General features: G+C 46.1%; 1 protein-coding gene across 1 annotated transcript in view; it reads right to left on the reverse strand.

Moving 5' to 3' along the window:
• The window catches only part of hck (HCK proto-oncogene, Src family tyrosine kinase), a gene marked incomplete at its 5' end in the record, with an annotated part of 62,481 nt that overhangs the window by 27,882 nt on the left and 20,516 nt on the right, over positions 1–14,083 (reverse strand). The window contains 5 exons of the mRNA XM_084436079.1: positions 542–614; positions 1,061–1,244; positions 2,508–2,660; positions 4,192–4,341; positions 4,577–4,680. Of these exons, the coding sequence (XP_084292205.1) occupies positions 542–614; positions 1,061–1,244; positions 2,508–2,660; positions 4,192–4,341; positions 4,577–4,680 (664 nt within the window). The remainder of the gene's footprint in view (positions 1–541; positions 615–1,060; positions 1,245–2,507; positions 2,661–4,191; positions 4,342–4,576; positions 4,681–14,083) is intronic.

The raw sequence follows: 14,083 nt of genomic DNA on the forward strand, positions 1-14,083 counted from the left end.
GGAGGTAGGAGACAGTAGATAGGAGGTAGGAGACAGAAGTTAGGAGGTAGGAGACAGTACAGTGTCTCCTACCTGGGGCGGCTGTAGCTCAGTTGGTAGAGTGGGTCGTTCAATGATCGAAGGGTCAGCGGTTCGAATCCCAGCTCCGACTGTCCACATGTCGAAGTGTCCTTGAGCAAGACACCTAACCCCAAATTGCTCCCAATGAGCAGGTTAGCACCTTGCATGGCAGCTACCGCCATTGGTGTGTGAATGTGTGTGTGAATGGCTGAATGAGAGGCCATTGTAAAGCGCTTTGAGTGCCGCTAAGGTGGAAAAGCACTATATAAGTGCAGTCCGTTTACCATTTACAGTAGATAGGAAGAAGGACAGGAGGTAGGAGACAGTAGATAGGAGACAGTCGATAGGAGGCAGGAGGGAGGAAACAGGAGATAGGAGGCAGCACAGGACACCCTATTGAGAGAGGGCTGACAGGGTGTATAAAGTGAAGCACTTCAGTTCTTATCTGGAGGTGTTAACTGAGTGGGCAGGTGAATCTCACCTGGGCAGAGAAGTCGATCAGTTTGGGGAGCTGGATTTTGTTGCCCTCCTCACTCTTCAAGAAGTCCAGTAAACTGCCTATGTACACACACACACACACTCGTTAAAATTCAATTTATTAACAGTAATGGTAAATGGACTGTACTTATATAGCGCTTTTATCCAAAGATTACAATGGCCTCTCATTCACCCATTCACACACCAATGGTGGAAGCTGCCATGCAAGGTGCTAGTCTTCTCATTGGGAGCAATTTGGGGTTCAGAGTCTGGCGCAAGGACACTTCGACATGTGGACAGGAGGAGGCGGGATTTGGACCGCTGACCCTACGATCATTGGACGACCCGCTCTACCACTGAGCCACAGTGGCACACACGCACACACACACACTTTTAACAATGTATGTCCACATAGAGAAAATTACATACAGGGACACAAATATATTCACGTTAAAATTCAATGTATTAAGAGTAATGCAAACACACACACGCTCACACCAAATACACGCACACACACACACACACACCATTCTCCATGAACTCTGTGATGATATAGATGGGCTCCTTGGTGACCACGGCGTGTAGGCGGACCAGCTTGTCATGCTGGAGGCTCTTCATCAGGTTGGCCTCGGCCAGGAAGGCCTCCACAGACATGCTGCCCGGCTTCATGGTCTTCACCGCCACCTTGGTGTGCTTGTTATAGGTTGCTGGACACACACCACAAACTACGTTACCCATGCTGCACTGCACAGGAGGCAGAGAGAGAGAGAGAGAGAGAGAGGGAGAGAGAGAGAGAGAGAGAGAGAGAGAGAGAGAGAGAGAGAGCGAAGGCTTGGCGCAAAAGGGTAAATGACATTTTCAGAATTTTATATCTTTATCTTTTATAGAGACCATTTCAAAAAGATCATTAAAAAAACGATTACATTTTAGCCCAAAATGTCACTTACACCTTTTGTACGCGAACATTTTATTACTTTTGTTTGTTGTTAATGATGTGATATTCAAAAATATGTGATACAACAGAGACAGAGTAACAAGCCAAAATTAGTCTAAAACATTATTTTTTTTATCGTCATTAACAACAGAATAACAAAACAGCTTATTTAAAAACATCTTTGTACCATTATTTTATTATTACTGTACTTTATTACTAAATTCATAACCTCCTGAAAGAAAGGCTTCCTCCCTGGTCTCTAGCACCTCTCTTTGTTAAACTGACTTATGCTAAAAACGTTAGCGATCTAAAAGTCGGCTATTTGTGGCATAGAAGAACGTTTTGTGGCATGACTGTGGACCTGGCGGCCCTGCACAGTTACAGGGGAACTAGCTAGCTACTGTAGCATAGCATTTTATCAATTTTGTTTTCAGATTCATCATTTAATACTACTTCCATTATACAGCCATTTCCTCACCATCAGAAAGTCAGAATTAAATGCAATAGATCTGCACTTTTGTTTGCCAAGCTAGTGCTCTTGCGCCTATTTTGCACCAAACTCATGAAGCCCTCTGAGCACAGATCTTGGGCCTGAACAGAGGGAGGGACTGAACACAGCACAACTGTCCGTCCGTCCGTCCGTCCGTCCGTCTGTCCGTCTCATCTCATCTATGTCTGTCTGTCTGTCTGTCTGTCTGTGTCTGTCTGTCTGTCTGTCTGTCCATCTCATCTATCCGTCCGCCCGCCCGCCCGCCCGTCCATCTATCTATCTATCTATCTATCTATCTATCTATCTATCTATCTATCTATCTATCTATCTATCTATCTATCTATCTATCTATCTATCTATCTATCTATCTATCTATCTATCTATCTCATCATTCCTTCTGAACACATTTAAATCAGAATAACACAGAATTCACCCTGCTGAATCTCCTAGGCCCTGCAAATTTGACCTGTCACACTATTGGCTGAAAACCCTCCAACGAAGACTTCTGTTTTTTGGAGCCTGAGGTTTGATTGACATGTAGCTCACCCATCCAGACCTCGCCGAACTGCCCCGCCCCTAGACGGCGATCCAGCTTTAGGGAGTCCCGGGGGATCTCCCACGCATCCTTCTCCCACGGCTGCTGGGGCTTGGGGCTCAGACACGGGATGGACAGGACCTGGCACAAACCATCCCCCAGCTCTGACACACACACACACACACACACACACACACACACACACACACACACACACACACACACACACACACACACACACACACACACACACACACACACACACACACACACACACAGGGTTACTTGTTAGGCAGCCAGCCAGCAGGGGGCATGGTGTGTTTCCTTGTATCTGCAACATCTGTCGCAGCAGGAAGTGTGCTGGTTAATCTTGCACTTTGCCTTCAGCACTAGATTATGCTCTTAAAAGAGATGCACTGAGTAGTAGTCCACTGACTTCCTATGTTAAATGTAATTATTGTAAGTCGCTTTGGATAAAAGCGTCTGCTAAACGACTGTAATGTAATGTAAAAAAGAGAGTAGGTTTGGTGGTTTGTCACCTGGGCCCCCGTCTCTAATCTTGTAGCATCCTCAGGCCCCCATGTGTCTGTCTATCTTAAACAGGAAGCTCTGCTGTCTGAGTCTCCGCTGGGCTCGGTGCTCTGTCTCCCAGTCTGCTCTGTCTCCCAGTCTGCTCTGCCTCCCAGTCTGCTCTACCTCCCAGTCTGCTCTGCCTCCCAGTCTGCTCTGTCTCCCAGTCTGCTCTGTTCTACCTCCCAGTCTGCTCTGCCTCCCAGTCTGCTCTACCTCCCAGTCTGCTCTGTCTCCCAGTCTGCTCTGCTCTACCTCCCAGTCTGCTCTCTCTCCCAGTCTGCTCTGCTCTACCTCCCAGTCTGCTCAGCCTCCCAGTCTGCTCTACCTCCCAGTCTGCTCTGTCTCCCAGTCTGCTCTGTCTCCCAGTCTGCTCTGCTCTACCTCCCAGTCTGCTCTGTCTCCCAGTCTGCTCTGCTCTACCTCCCAGTCTGCTCTGTCTCCCAGTCTGCTCTGCCTCCCAGTCTGCTCTGTCTCCCAGTCTGCTCTGCCTCCCAGTCTGCTCTACCTCCCAGTCTGCTCTACCTCCCAGTCTGCTCTGTCTCCCAGTCTGCTCTACCTCCCAGTCTGCTCTACCTCCCAGTCTGCTCTGTCTCCCAGTCTGCTCTGCCTTCCAGTCTGCTCTACCTCCCAGTCTGCTCTGCCTCCCAGTCTGTTCTACCTCCCAGTCTGCTCTGCCTCCCAGTCTGCTCTGCCTCCCAGTCTGCTCTGCTCTGTCTCCCAGTCTGAACGGGTGTGAAGTGTGGTTTGGTACCAGTGGTCAGTCGGGGGTCAGTCGGGGTCAGTCGGGGGTCAGTTGGGGGTCAGTCGGGGTCAGTCAGGGGTCAGTCGGAGGTCAGTCGGGGGTCTTCATGTTGGTGGGATGCCTGCTGCAGCGAGGGCCTCTGAGTACATTTGTGGAACCAGCGGGTGATGATTAGCCCGCGCAGACAGGGAGCTGTGCTGGGAGGCTGATTGGCCTTCGTGATTGGCTGTTCAAATGCAGCTGGATTTGAAAGGTAATGTGCTGGCTCTGCCCCTATGCCCATGGTTTGGCGTCTGACTCCAGACTAGTTGGGGGTCAGTTGGGGGGTGGGTCAGTTGGGGGTCAGTTGGAGGTCAGTGGCGGTCGGTGCTCATACTCACTCTTGTAGTGGCTGACCAGGTCCTGCAGCGTGGTGAAGGTAATGCGTGGGGAGATGTAGAAGCCCCCATTGTCCAGCGTGCGGATCTTATAATGCTTCACCGTGTCTGCGGACTGGACGTCACCATCCCTGACCGACAGAGAGTAGCTGCCTGCACACACAGGAGGAGAGAGAGAGAGAGAGAGAGAGAAAGAAAGAACGACAATTTTGTCATTTTTGTGTCCTTGAATGTATATGGAGGAAAAAAGATACGGAAGTGTGTTCAAAAGATATATCACAAGTGATAAAGTAATCATAGAGTTTCTTGTTAATGTCAGCGTGTGTGAGAGTGTGTGTGTACATGTGTACATGTGTGTGTGTGTGTGTGTGTGTGTGGTCTAGCTCACCCTTGGGAGTCTCACTGTCTCTGATAATGAAGGATCCTATTTTGTTTCCTGCGGCCAGCAACAGGCGCTCCGCATCCTTCCTGCTCACGCCCTTAAAGAACCACCTGCAGCCAATCACAGAGACAAGACATCTAGACTGACAAATCACAGAGACAGGACATCTACACTGACCAATCAAAGAGACAGGACATCTGGGCTGACCAATCAGAGAGACATTTCTAAATGGACCAATCACAGAGACGGGATATCTAGACTGACCAATCAGAGAGAAAGGACATCTGGATTGACCAATCTACATTTAAGCACCTTGCTCAAGGACACAATGGCAACAATTGTCAAGCGGCCCCATCCGGACTTGAATCAGCAACCTTTTGGTCACTGGTGAGTAGGGATGGGTACCGAAATTCGATTCCAAGTAGGAACCGAATAAAAAATGTTCGGTACCGGGTACCCATAAAAATAATTTAATTTCAGTTCTGCATATCGGTTCCTAGCCGCGCTAAACAAAGGCCAATCAGGATGAGATTATATATTTTCAAAGACGTACATGGCTATCTGCCAGGACCTGTCTAACGTACGTGATTACGTCACGCATTCACGCTGCACTGCTCACACCATCCATGGCTCACACACAACGCAGCGTGTTTACATCTGAGCGAACCGGCATGCTGTGAAATATGGACTGTGGCAAACGCTCTAAAGTGTGGCTTCACTATAAAAGAGAAACCGAAAGAACCGAAAAAGTTAGTTAGCGCTAAGACAGGTTGCACGTCTAATATGGCGAAACATTTAAGACAGCATGGCATTGATGTGAAAGACTGCACAGTGTTTGATGTTTTGCGGTCTCCGGCCACTGCGACCAGTACGTCCATGTCTCAGACAGTTAGCCCCAGTGTGTCAACAGCAACACCAGTGTAGATTCCCATATGTGCGGTGACTGAAGCCTTTGCTTGACGCTCCTCTATATTTCCTTTCGTCGTCGTAATTAAAGATCCCACGAGATAACTCGGTAAAAAATTAGAACTGTTTAGTTAAATAAAAAATGTTTAATACAATAGGCTTATCCTACGAATTACAATACCAATATCAACGAAAGAAAATAATAACGATAGCGAGAGAGGTCTAAAAACTGTGTGGCTCCACTCTCTCCGCATGCCTAACTGCAGGCCTGACCAAAAACCCCCCAAATCCTTTTCCCCCGAGAGCAGGCCCATAAAAAGAGAAATCAATGTTAGCAACCACCAGACAACATCCAAAATAATACCAATTACTAGATCCAAAAACTTATAACTCAAAACACTGCATTCAGGCTCTTACATTACCGGCCCCTAATTGTTATCAATGTCCTTGAAACAATTACTCAAAAATAAATAAATAAGTAAGCTAGAGGAGCCTACATGCTGTTACTAAGTTTAAATTAAACTATTCAAAGAAATCTTCTGCTTGTTCTTCGCCCCGTCCTAAACGAGGACTTTTCTTCAGAAGTGTTCATCATTAATCCTCAGATTCTTGAAGAAGACATAGCTTTGTTATTGGACGACAAAGCTCGTTGGTTTTGGCCTTGACTTTTACTTGACGAACAAAGCCTTTCTTGTCAGGAAAAGTCTCTACGATTCTTCCAAGAGGCCATGAATTTCTTGGTGATGTGTCATCCACAATCAGCACCACGTCACCGACACAGAAGTTTCTTCCAGGTGTGGACCATCGTTGACGTTCTTGGAGTTGCGTGAGATACTCTTTGCACCAGCGCTTCCAGAAGACATCCGCGAGGTACTGGACTTGCCTCCATCTGCGATTAGCATATTGGTCATCTTTATTGAATACTCCTGGTGATAGCTCAGGCTTGACTTTGAGTAACAACAGGTGGTTGGGCGTTAAGGCCTCTAGGTCATTGAGGTCTGAAGATGCCTTTGTGATGGGCCTGCTGTTTATGACAGCCTCAGCTTCACACAGTAAGGTATGAAGACCTTCTTCATCCAAAGGTTGTTCTTTCACTGTGGTGTTCAAAACTTTTCTCACTGACCGGATCAGACGCTCCCAGCTTCCTCCATGGTGAGAACCTGCTGGAGGGTTGAAGTGCCATTGGACACCCTTCTGTTGCAAGTCTTTTGTAATCTTGCTGGTATTCCATTCCTTAATTGATTTCTTCAACTCACAGTCAGCCGACCGAAAGTTTGTTCCATTGTCTGAGTACATCTCCTTTACTTGTCCTCTTCTTGCAAGGAATCTTCTAATTGCGTTGAGACAGGCATCAGTGTCAAGTGAAGAGGCGACTTCTAGATGTACGGCCCGTATGGCGAGACATGTAAATATGACACCATATCTCTTTACCTGACTTCGTCCTCTTTTTACCAGGAAAGGACCGAAGTAATCCACGCCAACTCTTGTGAATGGAGGATCGTCGGGCAGGACCCTGCATTCTGGTAGATCTGCCATGAGTTGCTTGCCAGCAGTCCCGTGTAGCCTTTTACAGGTGACGCACTTGGCCAAGAACTTTCTGATGGCTCCGTTCGCTCCTGGGATCCAGAATCTTTGAAGAAGTTGAGCCAACATATGATTCCTTCCGGCGTGAGCTGTAACGTCATGAATGTGTCTCAGCACAAGCTTTGTGATGTGCGAATCCTTTGGCAAGATGGCTTGATGCTTGGAATCATCGGGCATTGCTGCTCGGCTCAACCTTCCTCCAACTCGCATGACTCCTTCCTGAAGTACGGGATTCAACTTGTAAAGTGAGCTACTTTTCTTCACTCTTTGATTTTCCTTTAGCATTGCCAAGTCTTCTTTGAAGCTTTGTTTTTGGCAGTACTTCACGATTTCTGTTTCTGCTTTGTTCAGATCTTCACAGGTTAGGTGTGTTCCTTTGAAAGCTGTCTTAAACTGATTCATGCTGCTTTCTCCATTTGACACGCTTGGTTCCTTTCTCTTTGCTTTCAGTTCCTTCAACAAATCCTTCAGTTTCAGAAACCAGGCGACTGCACGTTTTAGCTTTGTCCAGGATGAATAGTGGATCATCAACTGGTCTGTCGCATCTTTGGACTCTTGCGCCTGACTGACATGCACTTGAACTACTCTTTTTACCTCTGGGTCGTCAAGGTCCAGCATTCTGGGATCTGGATTTTTGGGCCACTGTTCTTGTGTGCAGAGCAGGAAGCTTGGTCCTGAAAGCCAGCTTTCATTCTTCAAGAATGCTTCAACAGTCTGTCCTCTTGAGACATGATCAGCAGGATTCAGAGTTGTATTGACATATCTCCACTGTGAAGTCTGAGAATGCTCCAGGATTGTTGAGATCCTATTAGCAATGAAAGTCTTGAATCTTGTGCTTTCACTGTTCAAGTACTTTAGCACAGCCGTGCTATCCGTCCAGAAGATGGAGTCATGGAGTTTCAGTTCAAGCTCTTTCTTTAGAAGCTTGTCCATCTTGATTGCAACTGTCGCCGCGGTCAGCTCCATTCTTGGTATGGTTGGAGACTTCAAGGGCGCGACCCTTGCCTTTGCCATCATAAGGGTGGATTGAGCTTCTCCAGATGCAGTGCGCAGCAGTAAGTAGCTTGTTGTCCCATAAGCATCTTCACTCGCATCGGCGAAATGATGTAGCTGTGCGAAGACTGGCGTACCCAACTGCTTTGTCTTGATGCATCTGTCGACTCCAAAATTCTCAAGCAGTTGCAGCCCAGAGATCCACCTTTTCCAGCTCTCAACGACGTTGTCTGGCAGGTCTTCGTCCCAGCCATATTTCTGCCGGCATAACCCTTGCAGGATAAGTTTGGCGGGCAGCACTACAGGAGCGAGAAAGCCCAGCGGGTCAAAGATGGAACTGACGAGGGAAAGCAGGCCTCTCCTAGTGTGTGATCGATCTTTGAGGAGGATCTTGAATTTGAACTGATCTGATTCAGCACACCACTGGATTCCCAGTGCTCTCTCCATCGGCAAGTTGTCTTCATCCAAATCCAGATCTTGGAATCCTTGCGCTCTTTCCTCTTCAGGGATTGAGTTAAGCAACTTCCTGCTGTTGCTTGACCATTTTGTTAGTCGGAATCCACCTTTCGCCAACATGCCTCTCAGATCAGCGCAAAGGGCGACTGCTGTGTCTTCATCAGTAGTTGACTTAAGACAGTCGTCTACGTAAAAGTTTTTCTTTACTGTTTTTGCAGCTTCCGGGCCAAATTCATCCTCGAAGTCAGTTGCGCATTGCTGGAGCGCAAAGGTTGCAACGCTTGGCGATGATGTTGCACCAAAGATGTGGACCAGCATCTTGTGTTCCACAAGCTCCTGTTCGTAGTTCCCACCGGGCCACCAGAGAAGCCTGCAGAAATCCGTGTCTTCATGGCTGACTCTGACCTGGTGGAACATGGCCTCCACGTCAGCCATAACAGCCACGGTCTCTTGTCTGAACCTTGTGAGGACCCCCACTAGGGAGCTAGTTAGGTCCGGTCCTTGCAGGAGCTGTTGGTTCAGCGATGTTCCTTGAAAACTTGCACCGCAGTCAAAGACAACACGCAGTTTTTGCTTGACTGGATGTCGGACTCCGTGGTGAGGCAGATACCATGTGCGCCCTTCGATTGGCATGCGTTCAGCACTGCTGAGCTTCATCATGTAGCCTTTCTTTAGGATGTCATCCATGAATGCGACATATTCTGTATGAAGCTTGATATCCCTAGAGAATCTCTTCCGTAAGTTCAGTGCACGCTGCTCGGCGATTGATCTGTTGTTTGGCATACACAGTGACTTGTTCCTAATTGGAAGGCAAACACTGTAATGGCCATCCTCAAGCTTTGAAGATTGCGACACCATGTTAATAAACTGGCGATCTTCTTTGGACATTTCGACATCTTCGTCTTGTCCAGCATCAGGAAAATCCTGCTTGAACTGCATTTGCCAGAGCTCTTCTAGCTTGGCTACTGAGATTCGATTCGCAGTGACTCCTGTCCATTTGTTTGTCTCCATATTGTTTCCACTTCTGAGTGGTCCGTTTACTGTCCAGCCTAATATTGTTCTCCCCGCGTATGGTCCATTGTTCATGCTGCTGACCACTTGTAGTGGCTCCATTGCCTTAGGAACATTCACTCCAATGAGTAATCCGATGTCGGCTTGGATAGAGGGAAGTTTCACCTCTTTCAGGTGAGGCCAGCGATTAACATCCTCCTGGAGGGGAATATTATATTTGGTTACAGGGATGGTTTTCTGTGAAAACACCTCTGAAAGTTCGATGAAATGGTTGCTGTCCATGTCCAGGCTACTGATTTCCATTCCTGTCACAATACAAGTGTTCACAATGGATTCTGTTCCCATTGTTCGTAGCAAGATGCTTGTATTGCGTCCACTCATGCCAAGTTGGTTTATCAGTGACTCTGTAGCGAACGTAGCGGAGCTACCTGGATCCAAGAATGCGTATGTTGTCACTGTCTTGGTTCCCTTTTGTGCCTTTACACGTACTGGAATGACTGAAAGAGCACAATCTTCCTTACCGGCCCCAGTAACACCAAAAGTTTCTGTCATTTGTACAAGAGCACTTGATATGGATTGTTGTTCACAGTTTCCCTTTGATGTTTCTTCTGGTGAGTCCCTAGTTTTAATATGCAGCAGTGTGGGGTGCAGCCGAGAGCACTCTTGACATTGAACTTTCTCTTTGCAGCTGCTACTCATGTGACCATGTTTAAGGCATGCAAAACACAGACCTTTACTTCTCAGGAAGTCGATCTTTTCTTTATGTGGCTTGCTCTTGAATTTTCTGCAGACTGTGAGGCTGTGTTGCTCTCCATTGCAATAACCACAAGGCTTGCTGTTTGCATCCACTGAGACAGTTTGTGTTTTTGGTGTTGCTTGTTTGTCATTTTCCTTCTTGACTTTGTTTTCCATTCTGGGTTCGTCGACAGATGTTGTAAATACGCGCTTTGGTTTGAGTGTCTCTAGTTTTGGTTTCTGTTGGACTGGTTCTTTTGTGCTCATGGTGGTTTCTTTCAGGTTTCCATAGAGCGGATGTAATAAGTATCTGACTTGCTTGTTGACGAAGTCGACAAAATCCTTGAACTTGACTCTTTTCTTTGTTTTATCTTGGAAGTCGCAGGCGGACTTTCTCCAGGTTTCTTTGAGTTTGTATGGGAGCTTGTTAGCCAGTGCTTTTATGTTAGATGTGTTGTCCAAGTCTTCCATGTAACTAATGTCTGTCATTGAGTTGCAGCAGCCTGTGAGGAATAATGCGAAAGACTGTAGCGCAGCGCCATCTTCTGGCTTGATTGTCTGCCAATCCAAAGCCTCCTTTATGTAAGCTTCTGCTATCTTGTAGTCATCGCCAAAAAATTATTTTAGCATCTCTTTTGCTTTAGCATAACCTGCTGAAGGTTCCATGTGGATGCAGCTCTTCACCAACTCATGTGGTTGTCCACTTGTGTACTGCATCAAAAATTGTAGGCGATCACGACTGTCATCAGTGCGGCTTTCAACTCCATGTTCAATAGACCTGATAAAAGATTTGTATTCAAGCGGGTCACCCATTGGAATGGTGAGATCAGGAAGTAATGACGCTTTGTGATTCTTCACAAGGTACTCAGTGACATTGGCTTGTTGAGAGATTGCCTTGCATAGACCATCAAGCACTGGTCTGTCGTTGGAGTCTGTGTTCAGTACAGGTGAAGCTCTTTGAGGCATGGCTGGTGACTGAACATTGTGTTTAACATTGGGTGTAGGTGAGGCTTGCTGTGGTAGTGGTGGTAGTGGTTGAAAGGTAGCGGTCACCTTTGTTTCATTAGCCTGTTCATTCATTCCAATGATGCTCCTGTCCTCTTCATATTTTTGCAAGACCTCCATTTTTGCATCTGACTCGGCAAGAGCAGTCTGCATTTCATGCATCTCCTTTTTAGCCTTTATGGCTGCTTCTATTCTTTTTTGTTCAACCTCAAACCGTATTTCCTCAGCTTGCAGGTGAGCCTCCCTGCATCTTTTTTGTGCCAGCCACTCTGCTTCTTCATGTTCTATAGCTAACTTTTCACTTAAAGCTGCAGCCTTTGCCTTTAATGCTGCCCGCTCCATTTCTACCTTCATTCTGACTGAGGAAGATGACGATGACACACTTCCACATTGTGATTCTGATTTACCTGAGCGTTTAATAGTCCTTTTTGTTGATGTGGACCTACTATCTATGGGTGTTACTTCTTTATCACACTCTTCAGCCTGCTCAGAGCGTTTCATCACCTCTTTCATCCATTCCTCACATTTCCAGAAGAATCCATGTACTGATTTATTTTTCGGATCAAACCAATTCTTCCCCTACTAACACAGTACGTAAAACTGACGGGACACATTGGTGTAATTGTGGTAACTTTGAAACGTCACCAGCAGCGGACCTAGCTGACACCTAGCTGACACTTGCCTTTTCAGTCGCAAAATAACCAAAATAGCCGTCCTCAAGTACACTGTAAGGGAACGTAGCCGCCACTGCTGCTTAAATCCGTAACTACGATGTAATTAAATAACGTGACAATGTGGTTACATCACAGTCCCAATCTGACTTTATTGGAAATGTGTCACAGTGGGTCAGAACATTTGTAAATTACTTAGGTTTTAAAATAAATTTTGAAGTCATACAGTTACAGAATTGTAATAATGAGGAGAAATCCTGCATGTCTGTTTTGTGTGTAATTTCTCATTTACAGTTAATATTAACACTAAAGATTTGCAGTCTAGGCCTAATAAAAATAATGATAAAAAATATGCCTATGAATAAAGTCCTAATTTTGCAACCTAAATGTGAGCAATGAACGCTGAGCAGTGAATGTAGAATGCAAGGCATTGGGCTACTTTCTTAGGTGACACAATTGAAGAACTAGACAAACAAGTTACACACTCTGTGCCAGTAGGTGGCTGTATGCACATTAAAGTTGTTTGCGATCCGCCACTAAACCCAGCGAAGAAGAAGAAGAACGAGAACGGGTGAAACTTCCGCTCCGTTTGAAACAGAAGCGATTGAGAAAGACCAACACGCTGTCTTTGTCCCCACGACAACACAGATCCTGTAAGTATCTCAATTTCAATGTATACATTAGTATGTATACATACATACTATGTATTTTGGTATCGTCCCAGATAAAACACCAACGTTATGTGCAAGCTACCCTTTTGTAATGATTCTCTATCTGCAGATGCTCTATTTCCAATGTTAGCTTACTAGCTAGCCAGCTAACGTGATTAGCCTTTTTCTGTACATGGCTAGCTAAGTAGCCTACGTAAAATTACTCTGTTGCAATTATTATAACTTTAGCTTTTGTGAAATTGTAGCTTAAATTATAATGTTGGCTTGGCAACTTGAGAATATTTCAGTTGTGTACACTATAACTTTTATGAAGTGTTGTCGTGGGCCATTGTTTCCTAATTACGGGCAATGGTGGAGTCTTCTCAAGTCTAGCAGGCTCGCGCGAGCTCCTGCACGTTCGTTTCATCGCTTGGAATAAAATGCGATAATTAGCTTACTCATTGATTTCGCATTAACCCACGACACCGTTAGTATGTGTTTGTTTTTAGGCATTCATTTTTCCGAAGTTAACGTTAACAGAATACTAGAAGCCCCAACAACGGAGCTAGGCTAGCTAGCAGGATTTGTTATAGCAGCCATCTTGGCTCATTTGGTTACAGCAGCCATCTTGGTGGATTTCATGTTACTCTTAACTGTTGAAATGGTTGCTCATTCTGTCAAACGGGTAAAGAATTGTGTACTACGTTTTCACTCACATACAAATCCAAATTTTGCATAATAGGTACTCATGATGTGGACTACTTCTTGCAAAAATCTATTTAATTACTGAGGGTGAAGGGTGGTAGACATGTTGCCCTGTTCCTCTAAACGTGTCAGAAAGCACGTGGTCCTGTGGAGTGTGCATGTCAGCCTACGAGAGGGTCACCCACCCACTCTCTCTCTCTCTCCCTCTCTCCCCTCCCATGCTCTCAGTTGCCAACCTCCCAGTTCTTGTTTGAACTGAGCAAGAAGCAGGTGAGCGGGACAGGAAGAGGCGCTAAGACGGGGACAGGCGTGGCCAGGGGCAGTCCTGGGACAGCACCACAGGCTCTGTGAGTCTTGTTCAGTTGAATGCCCTCATGAGTATTAACAGAAGAGCACCATATACATATGCACACATACACTCTAACATGTCGCTCTCTCCTCAGCTCAGCCCAATGGTCTCTGATGGTTCTGTCTGGCCAGCCCTTAGGTGGAGAAACACCTGATCATCAATAAAGGCAGGCACACGTAAGTACAAATGCACATACGTTTCCATAGACGGGATAAACAAATGGGGATATTGATATTGGTAGACATGTGAGATTCATAAGACGCATCACTGACGCCACAATATCAGGGAAATTGAGCAATTGCTTCCCTGTAGTGCAAACTTGCAAGATTCGCTCAGTTATTAACCCTTCTTGCCTTTTTTGTTGTTGGTTTTCTCTCTCCTCCTTCCTCTCTGTGCAGTTCTCCTGTGTGCTGAGCCGCTATCCCATGTATTGCCAATGCTGACAGGG

Source organism: Borostomias antarcticus, assembly GCF_949987555.1.
Source record: "Borostomias antarcticus genome assembly, chromosome: 3".
Classification (NCBI taxonomy): Eukaryota; Metazoa; Chordata; class Actinopteri; order Stomiiformes; family Stomiidae; genus Borostomias; species Borostomias antarcticus.